The sequence below is a fragment of the Ranitomeya variabilis genome, chromosome 5, assembly GCF_051348905.1.
Source record: "Ranitomeya variabilis isolate aRanVar5 chromosome 5, aRanVar5.hap1, whole genome shotgun sequence".
NCBI classification, from domain to species: Eukaryota; Metazoa; Chordata; class Amphibia; order Anura; family Dendrobatidae; genus Ranitomeya; species Ranitomeya variabilis.
This window is the reverse complement of record NC_135236.1, coordinates 363,198,120-363,223,879: the sequence shown is the minus strand read 5'-3', so window position 1 is coordinate 363,223,879 and position 25,760 is coordinate 363,198,120. Positions and strand designations below refer to the sequence as shown.

Genomic DNA, 25,760 nt, shown 5'->3' with positions numbered 1-25,760 from the left:
GCTGGCGCGATGCTGTTTCGGTGGGGTCCTGGAACCAACAGACCATCTTCTGGAGGCAGCGAGCGGTCGTCGGTTTTACCTGCTGAGCCACTATTCCATGATTTGGTACAACTGACTGAATCTGCAGCTGAGACTCCGGTGTCAAGTTGAGATGACTGTGCTCTGACTGGCAGGGGGGATTGTGGTGCCAAGTCCTGCAGGTGGATTCGGCTCCTCTGTACTAGTACTGCTCGATGAATTCCTTGATGCACTGCGCTTCCCTCAGCTACAATCATGCTGGGGGTCACAGGATGTTCTGCTCGCAGCCTGTCTCGGCTCTGTGACGCACAGTGGGGATCGCGCTGTTCACCCTGCTGCTCTCTGCGCGGTGGCGGGAAACTGAGCCTAGCTTCAGGTGCTTTAGATTTTATCTTAACCCTCCCCCAGGTCAAGAGGTTGGTCCTGCACACTATTCCTTCCCGCAGGCAACAGGGGAGACAGCCTCAACAGTTCCGGACCCGGCTTGGTACAGGTACCCGTGGCCCAGTTCTCCTCCTTACACTATCTTGTATCACAACCTTGACTGCACCCAGAAACAGCATCCCTGAGGTTTTAGCTGAGGCCCAGACTCAGTTCTTACTAGCTCCATTCAGGCTTACTTTATCTCCACAACAATAGGAGACTTTTCCAGAGCTAACCCCACTCTGGCTGACAGTACACAAAGTGAAACAAACCACCCTCCTCTACAGCTCTCCCCTATTCTTACAGTTGGACACATAATTAGATCATCATCTATTCTCTTGAAACTAGGATTTGCTCAGTGAATTCGCCAAACCAATTTCTTTCCAAAGACTCACAAAATACTAAAAAAAAATTCCATATAGCTGTTTCCAATTTCTCCATTACACATTCCAGCTTCCAGCCTACCTTTTAATCCTTAGCAAGCAAGCCTCTTCACACTAAACCTGCTTCTATTACACTGCTCTCCTCCAAGGTGGACAGAACTCATGCCTAACTTACTCATAGGACATATCACAATTGAACCATATAGGTGGAACGCCCGCCAGGGCTGTGGGGTACTCGGTATCGGGTCCGGTACTTAAAGGGGATGTCAGATGGCTGCAACCCGGTCCGTGGCCCTGGGCACTCAATTTAAGGGGAATGTCTTTTAGGGGTTTTATGAATAAAGTTTATTGTTCGTGGCGCCACCTGTGGTGTTCGGTCAGTAGGGACCGACGCTGCTTAAAGGGGTCCTCTGGGGTGATGGTATGCAGCAAGATGGTGATGCTTCCCACAGGTGAAGCGGGGTCCCCAGGGCTTCCCAGGTGTAGGGCACCGATGGTGTGGTGGATGGTATGGCAAAGAACAAGGACACAGATTTGCAGTCTTTACCTGGTTTACTGATGATAGCAGGCCTCAGTCCAGGGTACCAAGTGCAGGGTAGCTGTGGTCCGGCCGGCTTGGAGGCAGTAGGGGGCCCCTCTCCCAGGTGAGGTCCGTAAGCCTTTCCTACTTGCGCTACTTTAGTTGGCAAGGTCCCTGCCGCTTGAGGCTTGGTTGCAAAGTCCCCTCTCTCCTGTCCTAAGACAGATGTCTGTACGATAGGCAGTGCGAGCCGGTTTATAGGGTCTCTATCACAACCTGGGCTCTCAGGTTACTGATTCACCTCAGACTTGATGTGGGCAATTGACATACAGTCCTATGCCCTCCAGTTTTGTCGCGCTTCCTGGAGAACAACACGACCTCAGGCTCCCGGTACCCGGTTTCTGCACTCTGGCTCTGAGGGTGTCCTTCCGCTGTTCCCCTGCTGAGCCTCTTCCTCTTCTGTGCTCCTTTCCTCTAAGCTCCTCCACTATTCAACTCCTTCAAATTCTAACTCTTTCCAGGGGTCGCAGCTCCCACGTGGCTGCTCGGCCCCTCTGTCTGTTCCAGACGTCCTTCTCCTCTAGACTGCCTAACTCCTCCTCCAAGCCAGAACACATATAGCTGGGGGACGCTCCCCTAAATCCGGGTTCAGAGCTCCCCATTCTGGCCTGGTAAACAGAATCCTCTTTGCCTCCACGCATGCTATCGCCCTCCCTGAAAGGAAGGCAACATCACTGTAACAACCGGTTACCTGGGGTGTTACATAGGCACTACACAAAGATTATACTGTCCACTGTTTGTGCCAAACCTCTCCATTTTGTCTCAATTTTGATAATGCTATAGGAACAGTGAAATCAGAAGGTTATCAGAGTATTTGACAGCAAAATATGTCCACATATGCCCATCACACACTGCTACCTTCCCTGACTCTCCCATACAAAAAATTGCTCAGCTGGGCTAACATGCCTGTTTTCTATGAGAGAACTGCTGCCAGACATTTCTGGCGTTGACTTATCTCATAGCGAACAAAAGGATCAACAGTTTGAAATTGTATATGGCGGGTCCTTCATCACATATACGGTGTTACTTCCTGATTTCTTTATGAAAATTGCTGCACATATATTTATAGAATTTATATATTATATATATTTACATAATTTATATATTATATACTGCTATATAAAATTGCTGCACATATATTGAGAGGTCAACTTTGACTTTTATTTAAAATACATTTATATATTATGTTTCGACTTGGGTGAGGGGTGACGGTGCTTATTATCAATCAAAACAGAGTACTAGAAATAAGTCCTTTTTCAATAGCTTTAAAAAAAGTTAGCGTTTAAACATTTTTGGGTCTTTTCTTCCTATTTGTTTTTTATCTGATTATATTCAGCACTTTAGTTGGGATTGATTATCAGAGAACAACCTGTTGCAGTGGCATGTCACATATAATGTAAAATTGTCCATTTGCCACAATAATTTCATACCAGCTTTTGTAAAATAATATCAAATTTATATAATGTCATGTTTAATAGTTTTTACCTACCGGAAACATTTTGAAGACTTGTAATTTATAAGTCTTTATTCCTCTTCCAATCTTATAGCAAGGTAAAATAAGAGGAATGTTTCTGAGATACTGTGCAAATAGTATTATCAGTACCAAAACTCTGAAAGAGATACAATAAAAAAATAAACTTGAATGCTTATTAGTGTGAAGCAGATCAGATAATGTGTAGTTGTGTAATGAGGGAAAGATGTGGCTTAAGTATATCAACACCCTTTATCAAAGTGTGCCGAATTAGTAGGTGCCTTGTTTTCCCCAGGCAAAATGGTCCTGAGTAAAAAAAGATGTACATTAACTGCCAAAGATTTGGGAAAAATCAAATGTGAAGCGATTCATCATCCTCCAGTAATGTCATACTCCAGAACAACAACATCCCTGGAGTTCTCTGAAGCATAAGATGCTTCATGCTCAGTGACATGTCTAAACGTAGGAAGGCTGGAACCCAACCACCACTGAACAAGTCATAAAAGTTTAAATGTCATGACTGGGCCAAGAAATAGCTGAAAACAGATTTTTTTAAATATTTTATGGACTGATGAGATGAGAGTGACTCTTGATGGACTAGATGGATAGGTCCGTGGCTGGATCAGGAGAAAAAAAAGATCAGGAAAAAAGTTTACATCTCTTAAGCAAACCATGCTCCATCACATGCATCGAAGTATTGCAATTCTTAGCTAAGCATTTCTTGGCCCAGTCTTTTTTCCTGAACATATTTTTTGCAACCCTACTGACTATGTACAGCAAAACTTTTGATGATTCTGTGATCACGCCCCAATATCATAGCACAGGAACAGACTGAGACTAAAATTCAGCCCTTGCATTTGAAAGCACAAAGGTCCATGCTGACTGTCACTTTACACAGATTGGGGTCTCTATATTACTTAATTTACCCTGCCTGCAAGAAACCAAGATTTTCTACTACGTATATTTCTAATAATATCGCTTTATAAGATTTAATAATCGTAATGATAATATAGCAATACAACAAACAAATAACACCAGACCAGAACCAGAACCACATATTACCAGCACATATAGTAGTGATAACTAGAGTTGAGCGACTTTCATTTTTTTAAGATCGAGTAGGGTTTTGGGAAACCCGATTTTGTCCAGAGTCGAGTCGAGTGCAGTCGGCCGATTATCGCTAAAAGTCGGGGATCGACCGAAACACGAAACCCAATGCAAGTCAATGGGGAAGCATAGTCGGCAGTGAGTGGAGGCCAGGAAAACACCTACAGTGCCCATTTTAATGCCAAAAACATCCATTCTTGTTTCTGAAGCTTGTCAATCTTAATTAACTTTATAATAATAGTTGGGCATAGGAAATTGGGGGTCATTTGGCAAAAGTTGTGGGGGGAGTAGGGCTGGCTCAAGTCTTTCGTGGGCCCAGGAAATGCGGACTACGTCACGGCGGTGTTGCAGGGAGAGGTAAGTATTTCAACGTTGCAAGTGCTGTGATCCTGAGCAAGCAGGGGGGGCCCACTCGTTCGCATTGGCACTGGCACAGGGCCCCTCAAAGTACGGCGGTGTGTTTGCATGGCGGGGGCGCCTCCCACCAGCAGCGACACTTTTGCGTACTCTGAGTGGCCCTGTGCCAGTGACGTCGCCAACGAGTATGCCCCCCGCACCTGATGAAGGAACCTGCACTTTCATCTGCACCTTCCTCTTTGTCCCTGTGTAAGGTGGTATAACATGCAGGAAGGGGAACCTTACTTTCAGCAGGGTCAGATTCTGGCTGTGTAGAGTACAAGGGGAATGTAGTGGTCTAGGTCAATGTACCAGCAGACTCATCTAGCAGTGGCTGGGCAATGGGCAGGATGAGGAGGAAACAGATATAGGGCCAAAGAATAAAGTAGGCTAAATGCAGATCAAAATTGGTAACAGGACTAAACAGGCGGCATTGCTTTGTTCAGTGGAGTAGCAAACCCAAGAGCAGCAGACACTGTTTCAAGGGCCTAACCACACTAGTAGGCCAAATGCAGTTTAATATCTGATAGTATAGGCCGAAAGCCAGAATGTGGAAGCTCAGCTTTCTTCAGTTGAGGACAACACCAGGGAGGGGCAGACACCGTTAGTAGGCCGGAACAGCCAATTTTTTAAAAAAACAGCAGTTAATAAGAGGCAGAAGGTAGAAGCTCAGCTTTATTCAGTTGAGGACAACACCAGGCAGGGGCAGACACCTTTAGTAGGCCGGAACAGCCAATATTTAAAAAAAAACAGCAGTTAATAAGAGGCAGAAGGTAGAAGCTCAGCTTTATTCAGTTGAGGACAACACCAGGCAGGGGCAGACACCTTTAGTAGGCCGGAACAGCCAATTTTTTAAAAAAACAGCAGTTAATAAGAGGCAGAAGGTAGAAGCTCAGCTTTATTCAGTTGAGGACAACACCAGGCAGGGGCAGACACCTTTAGTAGGCCGGAACAGCCAATTTCATTTTTAAAAATCGTAATTTGGAACAGAAGGTTGAAGCACAGCTTTATTCAGTTGAGGACAACACCAGGCAGGGGCAGACACCTTTAGTAGGCCGGAACAGCCAATTTCATTTTTAAAAATCGTAATTTGGAACAGAAGGTTGAAGCACAGCTTTATTCAGTTGAGGACAACACCAGGCAGGGGCAGACACCTTTAGTAGGCCGGAACAGCCAATTTCATTTTTAAAAATCGTAATTTGGAACAGAAGGTTGAAGCACAGCTTTATTCAGTTGAGGACAACACCAGGCAGGGGCAGACACCTTTAGTAGGCCGGAACAGCCAATTTCATTTTTAAAAATCGTAATTTGGAACAGAAGGTTGAAGCACAGCTTTATTCAGTTGAGGACAACACCAGGCAGGGGCAGACACCTTTAGTAGGCCGGAACAGCCAATTTCATTTTTAAAAATCGTAATTTGGAACAGAAGGTTGAAGCACAGCTTTATTCAGTTGAGGACAACACCAGGCAGGGGCAGACACCTTTAGTAGGCCGGAACAGCCAATTTCATTTTTAAAAATCGTAATTTGGAACAGAAGGTTGAAGCACAGCTTTATTCAGTTGAGGACAACACCAGGCAGGGGCAGACACCTTTAGTAGGCCGGAACAGCCAATTTCATTTTTAAAAATCGTAAATTGGAACAGAAGGATGAAGCACAGCGTTATTCAGTTGAGGACAACACCAGGCAGGGGCAGACACCTTTAGTAGGCCGGAACAGCCAATTTTTTTTAAAAAAAAACAGTTAATAAGAGGCAGAAGGTAGAAGGTCAGCTTTATTCAGTTGCAGCTTCTTGGCAATAATATAAAGAAGACGCGACAGGACAACACTCGGTGGATGCCATATCTGTGTTTTCAATGGAAAAAAACCTTTCAGTTAACTACTTGCAGGAGAAAGTTTTTGTAGCTGGTGGCCAATTTTTTTTTAAAAAAAGCAGTTAATAAGAGGCAGAAGGTAGAAGCTCAGCTTTATTCAGTTGAGGACAACACCAGGCAGGGGCAGACACCTTTAGTAGGCCGGAACAGCCAATTTTTTAAAAAAAACAGCAGTTAATAAGAGGCCGAAGGTAGAAGCTCAGCTTTATTCAGTTGAGGACAACACCAGGCAGGGGCAGACACCTTTAGTAGGCCGGAACAGCCAATTTTTTAGAAAAAAAGCAGTTAATAAGAGGCAGAAGGTAGAAGCTCAGCTTTATTCAGTTGCAGCTTCTTGGCAATAATATAAAGAAGACGCGACAGGACAACACTCGGTGGATGCCATATCTGTGTTTTCAATGGAAAAAAACCTTTCAGTTAACTACTTGCAGGAGAAAGTTTTTGTAGCTGGTGGCCAATTTTTGTACTGTACCAGTTTTTTGTTGTATGTGTTTTTGTTTTTAATGTTAAAATGTCTGCATTTGATATCTCTCCAGTATTTTCTTTTTTATAAGCAAAATACTGCAGTTTTACATCGGTTACATGGATACACAGGCAGCTTGGTGGTCAGTGGAGGAGTATTTAAAGTAGGGACCGCAGACAGGCTATCAAAGGCCTAAAATAACAAACAATAGGCTCAAGGCAGTTTTACATCGGTTACATGGATACACAGGCAGGCAGCTTGGTGGTCAGTGGAGGAGTATTTAAAGTAGGGACCGCAGACAGGCTATCAAAGGCCTAAAATAACAAACAATAGGCTCATGGCAGTTTTATATCGGTTACATGGATACACGGGCAGGCAGCTTGGTGGTCAGTGGAGGAGTATTTAAAGTAGGGACCGCAGACAGGCTATCAAAGGCCTAAAATAACAAACAATAGGCTCATGGCAGTTTTACATCGGTTACATGGATACACAGGCAGGCAGCTTGGTGGTCAGTGGAGGAGTATTTAAAGTAGGGACCGCAGACAGGCTATCACAGGCCTAAAATAACAAACAATAGGCTCAAGGCAGTTTTACATCGGTTACATGGATACACAGGCAGCTTGGTGGTCAGTGGAGGAGTATTTAAAGTAGGGACCGCAGACAGGCTATCAAAGGCCTAAAATAACAAACAATAGGCTCATGGCAGTTTTATATCGGTTACATGGATACACGGGCAGGCAGCTTGGTGGTCAGTGGAGGAGTATTTAAAGTAGGGACTGCAGACAGGCTATCAAAGGCCTAAAATAACAAACAATAGGCTCATGGCAGTTTTACATCGGTTACATGGATACACAGGCAGGCAGCTTGGTGGTCAGTGGAGGAGTATTTAAAGTAGGGACCGCAGACAGGCTATCAAAGGCCTAAAATAACAAACAATAGGCTCATGGCAGTTTTATATCGGTTACATGGATACACGGGCAGGCAGCTTGGTGGTCAGTGGAGGAGTATTTAAAGTAGGGACCGCAGACAGGCTATCAAAGGCCTAAAATAACAAACAATAGGCTCATGGCAGTTTTACATCTGTTACATGGATACACAGGCAGGCAGCTTGGTGGTCAGTGGAGGAGTATTTAAAGTAGGGACCGCAGACAGGCTATCAAAGGCCTAAAATAACAAACAATAGGCTCAAGGCAGTTTTACATCGGTTACATGGATACACAGGCAGGCAGCTTGGTGGTCAGTGGAGGAGTATTTAAAGTAGGGACCGCAGACAGGCTATCAAAGGCCTAAAATAACAAACAATAGGCTCATGGCAGTTTTACATCGGTTACATGGATACACAGGCAGGCAGCTTGGTGGTCACTGGAGGAGTATTGCAAGGAGTGTCTGTCCCAGTACTCCCAAAATATAAATAGATGTTAATGTCTCGCAAAACAACCAAAAAAAAAAAAAAGGTGGCATACTTAGGTACAGGGGTGGGCTCATCTGCTGAGTTTCTGACATAGTAATTTGGCAGTAACTATTTAATGGTGCCAATATAGGACACAGACACAGACTACTTTAAGTTGCATCATAGATGTCTACAAATTTGTATTGTCAGTGCCAGGCATTGAATGATGTCAGCGAATAGACTAAAGATTGGTGGAGCTGTGCGACATAATTTTGCACGTGGTAGAGCACAGTTTGAGATGGGGGAGGGGGGAACTCTCTTGAGGCCGGCGGGACCGCCCCAGGGCCCCTCATGTTACAACGGTGTGTCTGACGTTGGGTGCGCACCACCACCGCCAGAGACACTACATTGTACTATGAGGGACCCAGTGGCAGTGCCGTCGACCAAAAGCGGCCACACCCACCTCTTCAGACAAACAGCAGTCTCACGGGTGCTTGCGCCAAGTCGCGATACCACGGCCCCGTGTGGGGAGTTTGGCCATTTAGGGAGGTGTAAACATGTCGTATGCTGGACAATCAGCTGCAGCAAATTAGACATTAGAAAAGTAATTCACAGTAGTCCACAGGCAAGAGCTTTTCATAGGAAAGCTAGGTGTCGGCCGGGCAAGGTGGGGCAAAAGATTTCGAAATCCAGTTGTGGTTCATTTTAATGAATGTTAGATCGTCAACATTTTGGGTAGCCAGACGAGTCCTTTTTTCGGTTAATATTGAACCTGCAGCACTGAATACTCTTTCTGATAGGACACTTGCTGCCGGGCAAGCAAGCTCCTGCAATGCATATTCTGCCAATTCTGGCCAGGTGTCTAATTTTGATGCCCAGTAATCAAATGGGAATGACGGTTGAGGGAGAACATCGATAAGGGATGAAAAATAGTTAGTAACCATACTGGACAAATGTTGTCTCCTGTCACCTTCAATTGATGCAGCAGTACCTGTCCTGTCTGCGGTCATAGCAAAATCACTCCACAACCTGGTCAGAAAAGCCCTCTGTCCAACACCACTTCTGATGTGTGCACCCCTAACACTCCTAGTCTGCTGCCCCCTGGAGCTCGTGTGAGAACGATCACGTGCGCTGTGTGCTGGGAATGCCTGAAGCAAACGGTCAACAAGAGTTGATTGTTTGGTTGCTAATATTAGTTCCAAGTTCTCATGTGGCATAATATTTTGCAATTTGCCTTTATAGCGTGGATCAAGGAGGCAGGCCAACCAGTAATCGTCATCGTTCATCATTTTCGTAATGCGTGTGTCCCTTTTTAGGATACGTAAGGCATAATCCGCCATGTGGGCCAAAGTTCCAGTTGTCAAATCTCCGGTTGTGATTGGTTGAGGGGCAGTTTCAGGCAAATCTACGTCACTTGTGTCCCTCAAAAAACCAGAACCCGGCCTTGCCACGCAACCAATTTCCAGTGCCCCCGGGAAAGCTTCCGCATTAAAAATATACTCATCCCCATCATCCTCCTCGTCCTCCACCTCCTCTTCGCCCGCTACCTCGTCCTGTACACTGCCCTGACCAGACAATGGCTGACTGTCATCAAGGCTTTCCTCTTCCTCTGGTGCAGACGCCTGCTCCTTTATGTGCGTCAAACTTTGCATCAGCAGACGCATTAGGGGGATGCTCATGCTTATTACGGCGTTGTCTGCACTAACCAGCCATGTGCATTCCTCAAAACACTGAAGGACTTGACACATGTCTTGTATCTTGGACCACTGCACACCTGACAACTCCATGTCTGCCATCCTACTGCCTGCCCGTGTATGTGTATCCTCCCACAAAAACATAACAGCCCGCCTCTGTTGGCACAGTCTCTGAAGCATGTGCAGTGTTGAGTTCCACCTTGTTGCAACGTCTATGATTAGGCGATGCTGGGGAAGGTTCAAAGACCGCTGATAGGTCTGCATACGGCTGGCGTGTACAGGCGAACGTCGGATATGTGAGCAAAGTCCACGCACTTTGAGGAGCAGGTCGGAGAACCCAGGATAAGTTTTCAATAAGCACTGCACCACCAGGTTTAAGGTGTGAGCCAGGCAAGGAATGTGTTTCAGTTGGGAAAGGGAGATGGCAGCCATGAAATTCCTTCCGTTATCACTCACTACCTTGCCTGCCTCAAGATCTACTGTGCCCAGCCACGACTGCGTTTCTTGTTGCAAGAACTCGGACAGAACTTCCGCGGTGTGTCTGTTGTCGCCCAAACACTTCATAGCCAATACAGCCTGCTGACGCTTGCCAGTAGCTGGCCCATAATGGGACAACTGGTGTGCAACAGTGTCATCTGCCGATGGAGTGGTTGGCCGACTGCGGTCTGTGGAAGAGCTGTAGCTTCTGCAGGAGGACGAGGAGGAGGAGGAGGAGGGGGTGCGAACGCCTACAGCCAACTGTTTCCTAGACCGTGGGCTAGGCACAACTGTCCCAAAATTGATGTCCCCTGTGGACCCTGCATCCACCACATTCACCCAGTGTGCCGTGATGGACACATAACGTCCCTGGCCATGCCTACTGGTCCATGCATCTGTAGTCAGGTGCACCTTTGTACTCACAGATTGCCTGAGTGCATGGACGATGCGCTGTTTAACATGCTGGTGCAGGGCTGGGATGGCTTTTCTTGAAAAAAAGTGTCGACTGGGTAGCTCGTATCGTGGTTCAGCGTACTCCATCAGGGCTTTGAAAGCTTCGCTTTCAACTAACCGGTAGGGCATCATCTCTAACGAGATTAGTCTAGCTATGTGGGCGTTAAAACCCTGTGTACGCGGATGCGATGATAAGTACTTCCTTTTTCTAACCAGAGTCTCATGTAGTGTGAGCTGAACTGGAGAGATGGAGATCGTGGAACTTGCGGGTGTGCCGGTGGACATGGCAGACTGAGAGACGGTTGGAGACGGTATTGTTTCCGCCGGTGCCCTAGATGCAATATTTCCTCCTACAAAACTGGTGATTCCCTGACCCTGACTGCTTTTGGCTGTCAAAGAAACCTGCACAGATACTGCCGGTGGTGCGGAAAATGGTGGCCTTACAGTGACGGAAGGGATGTTGCGTTGCTGACTAGCTTCATTGGCCAAGGGTGCTACAACCTTAAGGGACGTTTGGTAGTTAGTCCAGGCTTGAAAATGCATGGTGGTTAAGTGTCTATGCATGCAACTAGTATTGAGACTTTTCAGATTCTGACCTCTGCTTAAGCTAGTTAAACATTTTTGACAGATGACTTTGCGCTGATCAATTGGAGGTTGTTTAAAAAAATGCCAGACTGCACTCTTCCTAGCATCGGATCCCTTTTCAGGGATTGCAGACTGAGCTTTAAACGGATGGCCACGCTGTCCTCCAACAGGTTTTGGCTTTGACACGCGTTTTGGGCCAGATACGGGCCCGGCAGATGGAACCTGTTGCGATGTTGATGCCTGCTGCGGCCCCTCCTCCACCTCCGCTTCTGAACTACTGCCGCCTGCACCCTGGCTGCCAATCTTGGTCAACAACTGGGTCATCTATTACCTCCTCTTCGAGCTTGTGTGCAACTTCGTCTGTGTCACTGTGTCGGTCGGTGGTATAGCGTTCGTGGCGGGGCAACATAGTCTCATCAGGGTCTGATTGCGGATCAGTACCCTGAGAGGGCAATGTTGTGGTCTCAGTCAAAGGAGCAGCATAGTACTCTGGCTGTGGCTGTGCATCAGTGCGCTCCATGTCAGAATCTACTTGTAATGGGCATGGCCTGTTAAGTGTTTCACTTTCTAAGCCAGGGACGGTATGTGTAAAGAGCTCCATGGAGTAACCCGTTGTGTCGCCTGCTGCATCCTTCTCTCTTGTTGTTGTTTTTGCTGAGGAGGACAAGGAAGCGACTTGTCCCTGACCGTGAACATCCACAAGCGACGCGCTGCTTTTACATTTACCAGTTTCAGAAGAGGAGGCAAAAGAGCTAGAGGCTGAGTCTGCAATGTAAGCCAAAACTTGCTGTTGCTGCTCCGGCTTTAAAAGCGGTTTTCCTACTCCCAGAAAAGAAAGCTTTTGAGGCCTTGTGTAGCCAGACGACGAAACAGGCTCCACAGCTCCAGACTTAGGTGGAATATTTTTATCCCCACGACCACCTGATGCTCCACTACCACTACCATCATTACCAGCTGACAATGAACGCCCACGGCCACGACCTCTTGCACCAGACTTCCTCATTGTTTGAAAAACTTAACCAAATTAACTTTATTTGTTGCTGTCAAACAACTTACACGGTGAGCTATAACTTCAGTATGATTTCAATATCCCTTAACAGGTTGGTGAGACCACAAGGAAAATCAGGCACAATGTTACACACTCTGTTTTCTGTGGCACCAAATCACAGAGATGACACACACGCAGGACTGTCACTCAAGCACAAATGTCAATATTAATCTCCCACCTATTTTTTTATTTTTTTTTTCTCAGGGAGACTTTAGAAACCAAATAAGATAAAATGTTTTTTTCAGGGACAATTTAGAAACCAAATAATAAAAAAAAAAAAAAAAAAAAAAAAAAAAGATTTCTATGGCCCACTGAGTGAGAGATGGCACACACAGGAGTGGCACACAAGCCCTGACTGAGGCCAATATTTTTCTCCCACTGATTGATGTAGTGTATTTTTTTTAAGGTAGATTTTAGAACCCAAATCAAGGAAAAAAATAAATAGGCTTTCTATGGCCCACAATTTGAGAGAGAGGTGGCACACCCAGGAGTGAAGACTGGCACACAAGCTGAAAGGGCAATATTAATCTCCCACTGTTTTTTTTTTTTTTTTTTTTTTTCAGGGAGACTTTAGAAACCAAATAATAAAATTAAAAAAAAAATAAATAGGCTTGCTATGGCCCAATGAATGAGAGATGGCACACACAGGAGTGGCACACAAGCCCTGACTGAGGCCAATATTTTTCTCCCACTGATTGATGGAGTTTTTTTTTTTAAGGTAGATTTTAGAACCCAAATCAAGCAAAAAAATAAATAGGCTTTCTATGGCCCACTGAGTGAGAGATGGCACACACAGGAGTGGCACACAAGCCCTGACTGAGGCCAATATTTTTCTCCCACTGATTGATGTAGTGTTTTTTTTTAAGGTAGATTTTAGAACCCAAGTCAAGGAAAAAAATAAATAGGCTTTCTATGGCCCACAATTTGAGAGAGAGAGGTGGCACACCCAGGAGTCAAGACTGGCACACAAGCTGAAAGGGCAATATTAATCTCCCACTGTTTTTTTTTTATTTTTTTTTTTTCAGGGAGACTTTAGAAACCAAATAATAAAATAAAAAAATAAATAAATAGGCTTTATATGGCCCAATGAATGAGAGATGGCACACACAGGAGTGGCACACAAGCCCTGACTGAGGCCAATATTTTTCTCCCACTGATTGATGGAGTTTTTTTTTTAAGGTAGATTTTAGAACCCAAATCAAGCAAAAAATAAATAGGCTTTCTATGGCCCACTGAGTGAGAGATGGCACACACAGGAGTGGCACACAAGCCCTGACTGAGGCCAATATTTTTCTCCCATTGATTGATGGAGTTTTTTTTTTTAAGGTAGATTTTAGAACCCAAATCAAGCAAAAAAATAAATAGGCTTTCTATGGCCCACTGAGTGAGAGATGGCACACACAGGAGTGGCACACAAGCCCTGACTGAGGCCAATATTTTTCTCCCACTGATTGATGTAGTGTTTTTTTTAAGGTAGATTTTAGAACCCAAATCAAGGAAAAAAATAAATAGGCTTTCTATGGCCCACAATTTGAGTGAGAGAGGTGGCACACCCAGGAGTCAAGACTGGCACACAAGCTGAAAGGGCAATATTAATCTCCCACTGTTTTTTTTTTTATTTATTTTTTTTTTCAGGGAGACTTTAGAAACCAAATAATAAAATAAAAAAAATAAAAAATAGGCTTTCTATGGCCCAGTGAATGAGAGATGGCACACACAGGAGTGGCCCACAAGCCCTGACTGAGGCCAATATTTTTCTCCCACTGATTGATGTAGTGTTTTTTTTTAAGGTAGATTTTAGAACCCAAATCAAGCAAAAAAATAAATAGGCTTTCTATGGCCCACTGAGTGAGAGATGGCACACACAGGAGTGGCACACAAGCCCTGACTGAGGCCAATATTTTTCTCCCACTGATTGATGTAGTGTTTTTTTTTAAGGTAGATTTTAGAACCCAAATCAAGCAAAAAAATAAATAGGCTTTCTATGGCCCACTGAGTGAGAGATGGCACACACAGGAGTGGCACACAAGCCCTGACTGAGGCCAATATTTTTCTCCCACTGATTGATGTAGTGTTTTTTTTTAAGGTAGATTTTAGAACCCAAATCAAGCAAAAAAATAAATAGGCTTTCTATGGCCCACAATTTGAGAGAGAGAGGTGGCACACCCAGGAGTCAAGACTGGCACACAAGCTGAAAGGGCAATATTAATCTCCCACTGTTTTTTTTTTTTTTTTTTTCAGGGAGACTTTAGAAACCAAATAATAAAATTAAAAAAATAAAATAAATAGGCTTTCTATGGCCCAATGAATGAGAGATGGCACACACAGGTGTGGCACACAAGCCCTGACTGAGGCCAATATTTTTCTCCCACTAATTGATGGAGTTTTTTTTTTTTTAAGGTAGATTTTCGAACCCAAATCAAGGAAAAAAATAAATAGGCTTTCTATGGCCCACAATTTGAGAGAGAGAGGTGGCACACCCAGGAGTCAAGACTGGCACACAAGCTGAAAGGGCAATATTAATCTCCCACTTTTTTTTTTTTTTTTTTTTTTTTCAGGGAGACTTTAGAAACCAAATAATAAAATTAAAAAAAATAAATAAATAGGCTTTCTATGGCCCAATGAATGAGAGATGGCACACACAGGAGTGTCACACAAGCCCTGACTGAGGCCAATATTTTTCTCCCACTGATTGATGTAGTGTTTTTTTTTAAGGTAGATTTTAGAACCCAAATCAAGCAAAAAAATAAATAGGCTTTCTATGGCCCACTGAGTGAGAGATGGCACACACAGGAGTGGCACACAAGCCCTGACTGAGGCCAATATTTTTCTCCCACTGATTGATGGGAGTTTTTTTTTTTTAAGGTAGATTTTCGAACCCAAATCAAGGAAAAAAATAAATAGGCTTTCTATGGCCCACTCAGTGAGAGATGGCACACACAGGGATGGCACTCTAGCAGAAATGCCAATCTTAATCTCCCACAAAAAAAAAAAACAGGGACTGTCCTACAATTACTATCTCCCTGCAGTAATCTCAGCCAGGTATGGCAGGCAGCAATAGGAGTGGACTGATGCACAAATTAAATAAAAAGTGTGGACAAACAAAAAAGATAGCTGTGCAGAAAGGAAGGAACAAGAGGATATGTGCTTTGAAAAAAGCAGTTGGTTTCCACAGTGGCGTACACACAGCAATACAGCTATCAGGGAGCCTTCTAGGGCAGCCCAATAAGCTACAGCGCTGAGAGAAAAAAAAAAAATGTAGCTTCCACTGTCCCTGCACACCGAAGGTGGTGTTGGACAGTGGAAATCGCTACAGCACAAGCGGTTTGGTGGTTTATGGACCCTGCCTAACGCTCTCCCTGCTTGTGACGAAGCGGCAGCAACCTCTCCCTAAGCTCAGATCAGCAGCAGTGAGATGGCGGTCGGCGGGAACGCCCCTTTATAGCCCCTGTGACGCCGCAGACAGCAAGCCAATCACTGCAATGCCCTTCTCTAAGATGGTGGGGACCAGGACCTATGTCATCACGCTGCCCACACTCTGCGTTCACCTTCATTGGCTGAGAAATGGCGCTTTTCGCGTCATTGAAACGCGACTTTGGCGCGAAAGTCGCGTACCGCATGGCCGATGCAACGCTGGGATCGGCTCGGTTTCATGAGACGTCGACTTTGCCAAAAGTCGGCGACTTTTGAAAATGAACGACCCGTTTCGCTCAACCCTAGTGATAACACCATCAATAAAGAAGCACTCCCTTCTATTTTTTATTAGATGTGTATAAAAATGTGCATGTAGTGCAGTCTGTGTGTATTAATATACTCACTTACCGCCACCTTTTCAGGACCTAGAGTCATTCAGGGAACAGAGATAGCTAGGTCGCCCCAGTTTTAGGGAAAGGGAAGCTGGTGCGGGGATATCTAACAACAGAGTCATGACATTAACATTGGCCCATATAATTTTTGAATCAATCAGGAATCCAATGACTGCTTTGACTGGCCAACTACAGCAACTCAGCCTGGAAGTAGCAGACCCTTTTTGTTTTATAACACCCAAACAAGTCTGGTTTAGGGGTCACAACTCAAAGGCAACCCATGGTGGAACCTAAGGTCGGTTTGGCTGACAGGTTCTCTGGTGGGGGGGACAAGACAAGTTTGTTGTTTTCAGGGAGAAATGTAACCTATACTTCAAAGTATGTCCTCACGCCTCAGGAACCAAAGAGTAATGAGTGGGGATCATAATTTCGCTCTTTTAGGGTGACCCTCTGGCCTGGTCATTTTCCCTGCACTCCATAGTCATAGGTATACCACAACAGAGAGGGGTCAGAAGACCTAAGTGTCTGATTTCATATACTCCTGCACTGATAAGAAGCATTTCACTATCATATTAAATGGTGCAGGTCTATGGTAGCAGTGCAGGGGCTAATCTGTTCAGTTTAGAGCTTCTGGCTTTGATTGTCTAAGCTGTTCAGTGTTGGTCACTCCCCGCTGCTATATATACTCACCTCTGGCAATCTGGGATTGCCAGTGTTAGTTTCATGCTGCTTGGTCCTGGAGCTGGGGGTGTTGGTTTTTTGAAGAGGCATTTGGAGTATTATTCTATAGACTATTGCTTGGTGATTTGTCTGTGTGCAGATCCTCATCATCTCCTATCTGTTTTTTCCTTCCTTTACTTCCCCATGTTCCTCTCTGTTGTTTCTGAGTGCATATTTGTATGAATGGTATTTAAATTTATTATTGAATGACTCTCCTTGTTTGTCTGGTTTGTGTATTCTAATATACTTCAACTCCCCACTTCCCTGGTTGGGGGAGGGGACAGATTAGGGCTGATCTAGGAGTTCAGCAAGGCACGTGGCCCCGGCCTCTTCTCCACTGGAAGTAATTGAGGGAGCAAAGATAGCCAGGACACCCTTAGCTTTAGGGATAGGGAAGTTGAGACAACAGCTTCATCAAATAGCTTCAACTCGACTGCAGTGGCACGTATGAAAATTCTAGAAGAGGCTTATTCTAAGCCTGCATTCTTGTATTAAGCTCAATAACAGTAGTTGCAACAGCTGCAGCAGCTGCATCAATTGCAGTAGTTAAAAAGACTATTCTGAACCACAGATGTATAAAGACGAACCTCAGAAGAAGAAAGCTGACAAACAATGACATAAGAGAAAGAAGTTAGCGGTTACTTACATCAGATCTGGGCTACATGGAAAGAGACAGGACAAAGTTCTGAAAGGCAAACCTGATTGCATAGCAGTATACCAACAACAATAATAATACAATACTCTATGATTCCCAAGTCGTGGGACAAAACAGTATAGGTCCTAACTAGTGACATCCCTCTGATTGTTGTCATTCATTTTCTCTTTACTTTTTCATTTGGCCTAGACCGCCATGACCTGTTTTTCCATCCATAACTTTTTCCTACAAAAGCATAACACACAGACATCTTTGGCTATCTGCTTTTCCAGGACCCTCTCCTCATTTCACCACCTACCAAACAGTATAGCGCTATAACCAGTGCCCCCTCATGTCCTTCTAGAGCAATAATTTTCCCTTTGTAGTGCTTCTTAGTAATAATGCTCCCCTGTGCCTCTTGAATATGATTCAGCCCATGTCACGGGAAACCTAGGTGTCACGGGAAACCTAGGTAGGCAAGAGCTAATAACCCGGGCCCCTGCGATTTCCCTCAACTCTGGGAAACCCTGACTGACCCTCTCCCAGAGTTTACACTGATGGTGTGCATGTCTGGGCCTCCATCCTCACCCTGTCTCCTGTTACAACCTCTGGCTGAAACGACCACCCACCACCCAGTGAAGAGACCATTAACCAATACCCACAGTTAGCACAGACAAGGATAACGGAAAATATACACCACGCCGCAGTCACACAGGAATACACAATAAGTGCACAGGGCAAAACAAATACAAATATAGGAAGGAGGAAAATATGACAAAGGAAAATATACACCACCAGATACGATACTCCCTCTCCTAGACCACCACTCCAGACCGAGATAACCAAGCACAAGACAGAAGCTATAATCGGCGACGCCCAATGTTCAGAAGAACAATTTAAAGGCAGTGGGCGTGACCCAGCTTCCAATCCGAGCACCAGCTAAATTAACCCCGGACCAGCTAGATAAAATCTAGCCGACGCCACTGAGCGCATAGTGGACAAACGCGGAATTACCGCTGTCTGCCAAATGCCCTAGTATGAACAGCGTCCGACATGACAGTACCCCGCCTTCTACGAGGGACCCCAGGGCCCTCACGACTTATAGGACCCGGCTTGTCCTGATGGTGGCGGTGAAACATACTGACCAGCCGATCCGCATGAATGTCCGAGGCTGGTACCCAAGACCTCTCCTCCGGCCCATAACCACGCCAGTGTACCAAGTACAGTAAGGTGCGGCGCACTACACGAGAGTCAACCACCTTGGAGACTTCAAATTCCAAATTACCATCCACCAAGACTGGAGAAGGCATCGGTGTCGCGTCCACAAGACCCACCATCTTTTTTAGCAACGATCTGTGGAACACGTTGTGTATCTTATACACCATAGGAAGCTCCAATCGGTAAGCTACTAGGTTAATGACAGCGGTGACCTTAAATGGACCAATAAACCTAGGACCCAATTTAAGGGATGGTATTTTGAGTCTTATGTTTTTTGTGGACAACCACACCCAGTCACCCACACTCAGGTCCGGACCTGGCACACACCTTCTGTCAGCCACACGTTTGTACCTAGCACCCACGCTCAACAAGCGCTGTTTATCTCTCCTCCATGACAGTTGTGCTCCTAACTGGTCTTCCTCCGGGACCCCTGACTCAAAGTACAAAATTGAGGACGTAGCCCGTAAACACAAAAAAAGGAGACTCCCCAGAAAACTCCTGGCGGTGATTATTCATGGCAAACTCAGCCAAAGGAAGGAACGTCGACCACTCCTCCTGGTTATCAGAAACAAAGCAGCGTAAGTGCTGCTCCAAATTTTGGTTCATACGCTCGGTCTGATCATTCGACTGATGATGAAATGCCAAAGAATGAGACAACTTGATCCCCAGCCGTGAGCAAAACGCTTTCCAAAATTTTGCCACAAACTGAGTACCTCTATCGGAAACGATGTCAGATGGAACCCCATGAAGTCTGACCACCTTCTGCACAAATATCTGAGCCAGAGTCTTAGCGTTAGGCAACGAAGGCAAAGACACAAAGTGCGACATTTTTTGAGAACCGATCAACAATCACCAAAATGACCATGTTCCCAGCTGAGGAGGGCAAGTCAGTGATAAAATCCATGGAGATCTCCATCCATGGCTTACTAGGTACCTCGAGAGGAAGTAGTGTGCCAACAGGACCAGGGCGTCTTAGCCCTAGCGCACGTGGTGCAAGCTGACATGTATGAGACCACGTCCTGTCGGATTTTGGGCCACCAAAACCGACGTGACACCAACTCCAAAGTACCCCTGACCCCTGGATGGCCAGCCACGACAGCATCATGATGCTCCGCCAAAACCTTTAAGCGGAGATGAAGCAGTACAAACGATTTGTTGATGGGAAGCTCAGATGGTACCTCCTCCTGAGCCTCGGCAACCTCAGCCTCAACCTCGGTTGTGAGAGCCGAAACCACAACACCCTTTTGGAGGATGGGTACCGGATCTTCCCGAGGTTCTCCCCCCGGAAAACACCTGGACAGAGCATCCGCCTTAGTGTTTTTAGACCCAGGTCTGTAATTAACAACAAAGTTGAACCGCGTGAAAAACAATCCCCAGCAAGCCTGCCTGGGAGATAGACGCTTGGCAGACTCCAAATAAAGCAAATTCTTATGGTCGGTAATTACAGTAACCTGATGAACCGACCCCTCCAAGAAGTGTCGTCATTCCTCAAAGGCCAACTTGATTGCCAACAACTTCCTGTTGCCAATATCGTAGTTACGTTCGGCAGATGACAGTTTCTTGGAGAAATAGGCGCAAGGACGCAAATCGCTCAAGGATGAGCCTTGTGACAACACCGCCCCCACACCAACCGCAGACGCATCGACTTCCACAACAAAAGGTTTCAATACGTCTGGCTGCACAAGAATGGGGGCCGAAACAAAACTGTTCTTAAGAAATTCAAATGCGCGCACAGCGGCCTCAGGCCAAACGGAGAAATTGGTACCCTTTTTAGTCATGTCTGTTAGCGGTTTAGCAATGATAGAAAAATCCTTGATAAACTTCCTATAGTAGTTAGAAAACCCAAGGAACCGCTGAAGTGCTTTTAGGTTATCAGGCCGTTCCCAACGCAACACCGCTTGCACCTTAGCGGCGTCCATTTTAAACCCAGAAGCAGGTACAATATAACCCAAGAAAGGCAACTCCTGAACCGAAAATACACATTTCTCAAGTTTTGCATAGAGCTTATTCTCTCTGAGAAGCTGTAACACCTGCCTGACATGATCTAAATCAGTATCACGGTCACTAGAATATATGAGAATGTCATCCAGGTATACAATAACGAATTTCCCCAAAACATGCGAGAACACATCATTTATGAAATGTTGGAACACTGCTGGTGCGTTTGTCAACCCAAATGGCATCACCAAATTTTCAAAATGAGCCTCAGGGGTATTAAAAGCCATCTTCCACTCATCACCTTGACGGACTCTGATGAGGTTATACGCCCCCCTGAGGTCAAGCTTGGTAAACCACTTAGCACCTGCCACCTGGTTGAACAAATCTGGTATCAGTGGCATAGGGTATGGATCACGAACCGTAATCTGGTTCAACTCCCTGAAATCCAGACACGGGCGTAGTCCGCCATCTTTCTTCTTAACGAAGAAGAACCCCGCTGCCACAGGCGAGGATGAAGGCCTGATGTGCCCTTTGCTCAAACTGTCAGCAATGTAATCCTTTAACGCTTGTCTCTCCGGACCGGAGATGTTAAACATCCTTGCTTTAAGCAATTTGGCCCCTGGTTTAAACCTGATAGTACAGTCATAGGAGCGATGTGGTGGCAACTCTGAACAACCCTTCTCAGAGAACACATCCGCAAAATCCAGAAGTGACTCAGGAACGCTTGAAGTCACAGCAGACACACATGTGGCCAGGCAATTCTCCTGGCAGAATTCGCTCCACTGAATTATGTCCTGAGTTTTCCAATCAATAACCGGGTTGTGCATGGACAACCATGGGAAACCCAAAACCACCTGTGCAGGAAGATTCCTGAGCACCTTACATGTAACCTGCTCGAAATGTAGAACCCCAATGTGGAGTTTCACCTCAGCCACGAACTCAGTAATCTCCCCCTGTGAGAGAGGAGCTGCATTGATGGTGACCACGCGGATAGGATGAGGCAGTTTTTCGATCCTAAAACCTGCTATGCGCGCAAACTCCTCATCAATGAGATTTGTGGCAGAACCGCTATCCACAAAAACAGTGATTGGCAGCTCTCTGCCAGCGATGATAACTTTGGCAGGGAGCATGCATTGAGAAACCACCATGGAGGATATGCATAAGCTCAGATTGGCCTCCTCCACACCCTCTGAGCTTAGAAGTTTTCCGCCGTTGTGTTTTTCTTAGACAGCAGAGGACAAATTTTAACAAAATGACCAGATTTACCACAGTAAAAACAGGCTCCCTGCTTCTTGAGCACAGGGGCTCGACGCTTGACATGTGACACCCCTGCGATTTGCATAGGCTCCGTGAGCTCACCTGCAGCAACCTCACGTGAACCTACACCTTCTCCCATAGGCGGCGTCTCATGCTCCCCCTGACGCAAATGGTGATCAATGCCGACAACAAGACTCATAGCGGAATCTAGAGAAGCAGGAGTCTCATACATCAGGAGGGCTTTTTTAACCCTTCCAGAAACACCATGAATAAACTGACTCCGCAGCGCGGGATCATTCCACTGAGTGTCGACCGCCCAGCGGCGAAATTCAGAACAGTAATCCTCTGCAACACGCTCCCCCTGTCGAATAGCGCGTATCTTAGATTCTGCTAGAGCCATTCTGTCAGGATCATCGTAAATGTGTCCAAGAGCAGAAAAAAAACTCTCCACTGAGTTAAATGCAGCAGAATCAGAAGGCAAAGAGAACGCCCATGCTTGAGGATCCCCGTTTAGTAATGACAACACCAGGCCCACAGGCTGAGCCTCATTACCTGAGGAGATCGGGCACATACGAAAATAAAGTTTGCAAGCTTCATGAAAAGTAACAAATTTACTGCATTCCCCAGCAAACCTATCAGGCAAAGGAAACTTAGGCTCAGCAACTCTACCTGCCGCTCCAGCTTGCACATTAGATACTGCTAGTCCCTGTTGCTGCACTGCCCCCCTCAACTCAGTGACCTGTAGGGACAGCGCCTCCAACTGGCGGGTTACGGAAGTCATGGGATCCATGGAATTCAAATAACGTTGGTCGATTATAATGTCACGGGAAAACTAGGTGTCACGGGAAACCTAGGTAGGCAAGAGCTAATAACCCGGGCCCCTGCGATTTCCCTCAACTCTGGGAAACCCTGACTGACCCTCTCCCAGAGTTTACACTGATGGTGTGCATGTCTGGGCCTCCATTCTTACCCTGTCTCCTGTTACAACCTCTGGCTGAAACCACCACCCACCACCCAGTGAAGAGACCACTAACCAATACCCACAGTTAGCACAGAAAGGATAACGGAAAATATACACCACGCCGCAGTCACACAGGAATACACAATAAGTGCACAGGGCAAAACAAATACAAATATAGGAAGGAGGAAAATATGACAAAGGGAAATATACACCACCAGATACGATACTCCCTCTCCTAGACCACCACTCCAGACCGAGATAACCAAGCACAAGACAGAAGCTATAATCGGCGACGCCCAATGTTCAGAAGAACAATTTAAAGGCAGTGAACGTGACCCAGCTTCCAATCCGAGCACCAACTAAATTAACCCCGGACCAGCTAGATAAAATCTAGCCGACGCCACTGAGCGCATAGTGGACAAACGCGGAATTACCGCTGTCTGCCAAACGCCCTAGTATGAACAGCGTCCGACATGACAGCCCATCAGTATGTGCAGGTTTTTTATTATCTTATTGATGAAAAAAATCAGATTTGCACAATAAAAAAAATAAATTTGGAGGGTTGTGTCACTATTTTCCGAGACCTGTAATGTTTTTCAGTTGATGGATCTAAGTCTAAGTGACTGATTTTTTGCCCTGCAAGATTACTTTTTATTGATAACATTTTGGGATATATATGACATTTTTTCATTGCTTGTGACCAGGGCTTTGGGAGTTGGTAAGCTAAACCTCTGACTCCTCAATTTCTATGACTCCGGCTTCTGACTCCGTACTCTGACTCCCTTATACTTTGCTCATGATTAAGTGATACATTTACTGTAGTAAAATGGTAACATCAGGCTTTTACTCACCATTATGATATAATAATAAAGCTATTTATATAGAACGTACAATATATTTATTGGAATACAACTTTAGAACACAAAACACTTTAATAAATTGTAAATATGCAATGCACTAAGCAGCAAGTGGGAAAAAAACAGTTTTCAACAAAAACGTGCTGAATAACATTTGTGCAGTCTATGAATTTGTTCTGATAAATATTTACAACTCCATCAGATCCTCCTTCATAGATGACCTCAAATCTGATCTAAATATTTTAAGGCTGGAGAACAATCTCTCTACACTAACTTGGGTTAGTGGCAACATCTCTAACAATTTCAGGGTATAAAGGATTTCAGTAAGTTTTGATAAACGGCTGAACTCTTCAGCTTCTTTGAGAGCAAGTGAAAAATTTTGCTGTAATATGGTCAATCTATTTGCTAAGGGAATGGAATTTTTTTCCCTGCGGCAACGCTTTGCCTGCTCCATGTCATCCAAATACTTTTTAAAATTAAACTCCTCATCTGATAAGGCTGAAGATATGGTAGCAGTAGCACTGGCAAGACCCAAGTCCTCTTGCTCTTGGCCATACCATAGCCCACTCATTGTAACTGCTACCTCAATCAGAGCTTCTTTTCCTTTAGTAAGCTGTTGATCATCCAGCAATATACGATGACTTGGGTCCACTGAAACAGCTGCCAGAAGAATTGTATATCCTAATAGCAGTGTCTCTCTCCGTTTCATTGAAGCAGCAATGCCATCAGCAATTAAACCTCCTCTTTGGGACAAGCAAAACAAGTTCTTCCGCTCCCTTATGAAAATGCACAATACAAATATTCACTAAAACAAATATCAGGAAAGCTGTGTCTATTTATTCATTACTTACAATATGGATATTCCCCAGTGAGACCCTGCTCTTTCTCCTGCAGCTTCGAAAACAGATAGACCAATCAAGGATATTGTCGGAGCAACAGTTAGAGGTCCGATGTAGTTGAGCAATGCTCCTGGAAGGCCAACAAACCCAACAATTATTTCAACCACGCTTGAAACTATAATTGCTCCTTGTATCTGCACAAAAAGAAAACAAACATTATTTTAGTTGTACAAAAACTAAGAAATCTGCATTTGAATTGAAAATTGCAGTATGAATTTATAGGCCCATAAATGTATAAAGCACCACTCAGACATTTTTATTTATTTCACAGCCGAAAGCGTGTTCCCTGCCCCTATTAGAATACTTACCAGTAGCTGTCTTCGTCTGTTCTTGGTACCACTCGTGTAATGTTCTGTAGTTGTGACTAGCCAGATTGCTCCAGTATTTGCGGGGTGGACAGTCACTTTTTAATGTAAGTCTATAAGAGCCAGAATGAGGCTCTCATAGACCTATATTGAGAGGTTGTGACCATTAGCTCTGACTTTTGGCCAGTCAAGCGCTGCGGTCACAAAATGACAGAAAAAGCCCAAAGGAGTGCAGTAAAAAAAAACAGAAGATTCCTGGTAAGCATTTTACTAAGTGAAAGGAACAGACGTTCGTGATACCACTATGGTGGTAATATAAAAATAAAAAAGTGATGTTTTAATTTTTTGGTGATTTTAAGATTAATTCATAGTTTTTCCCCAAAGGTAATGCACATTTGCTGAAGCCATCTTTACATGTTTTTTTTCTTTTAATCAATACATTTTTTATTTGTTTCTATAAAGGAGTAACAGCAAAGTGATAAAAAATCATGTATCAACAATTACATAAAATATATACATAAAACATTTGTCAGAACATTTAAGTCATTTATCTTGTGCATAAAATGTGTATCACTTGGCTTACACAAAGCAAAATAATTATTCAAGAGAAAACACATAAAAGTGTTGAAGTTTACAGAAACAATAAACAATATCTCAGTGGAATTTATTTATTCTACAGTATCAGAGATTAAAGGAGGGTCGTCTTTTTTGGGTGTTTAAGCCACATCTGTCAATCATTCATAAAGATATGAATTATGCTATTCTTATACGCTATCATTTTTTCACATGAGCAAGTTTTGTTAA

The 25,760-nt window shown here is 44.7% G+C and overlaps 1 protein-coding gene across 1 annotated transcript in view; it reads right to left on the bottom strand.

Annotated features, from left to right (window-relative positions):
* SLC23A1 (solute carrier family 23 member 1) overlaps positions 1-25,760 on the bottom strand; it is a 395,963-nt gene that overhangs the window by 205,112 nt on the left and 165,091 nt on the right. The window contains exons 6-7 of the mRNA XM_077264915.1: positions 24,604-24,785; positions 2,894-3,014 (exon numbers count right to left, since the gene is read on the bottom strand). Coding sequence (XP_077121030.1) covers positions 2,894-3,014; positions 24,604-24,785 — 303 coding nt within the window. The remainder of the gene's footprint in view (positions 1-2,893; positions 3,015-24,603; positions 24,786-25,760) is intronic.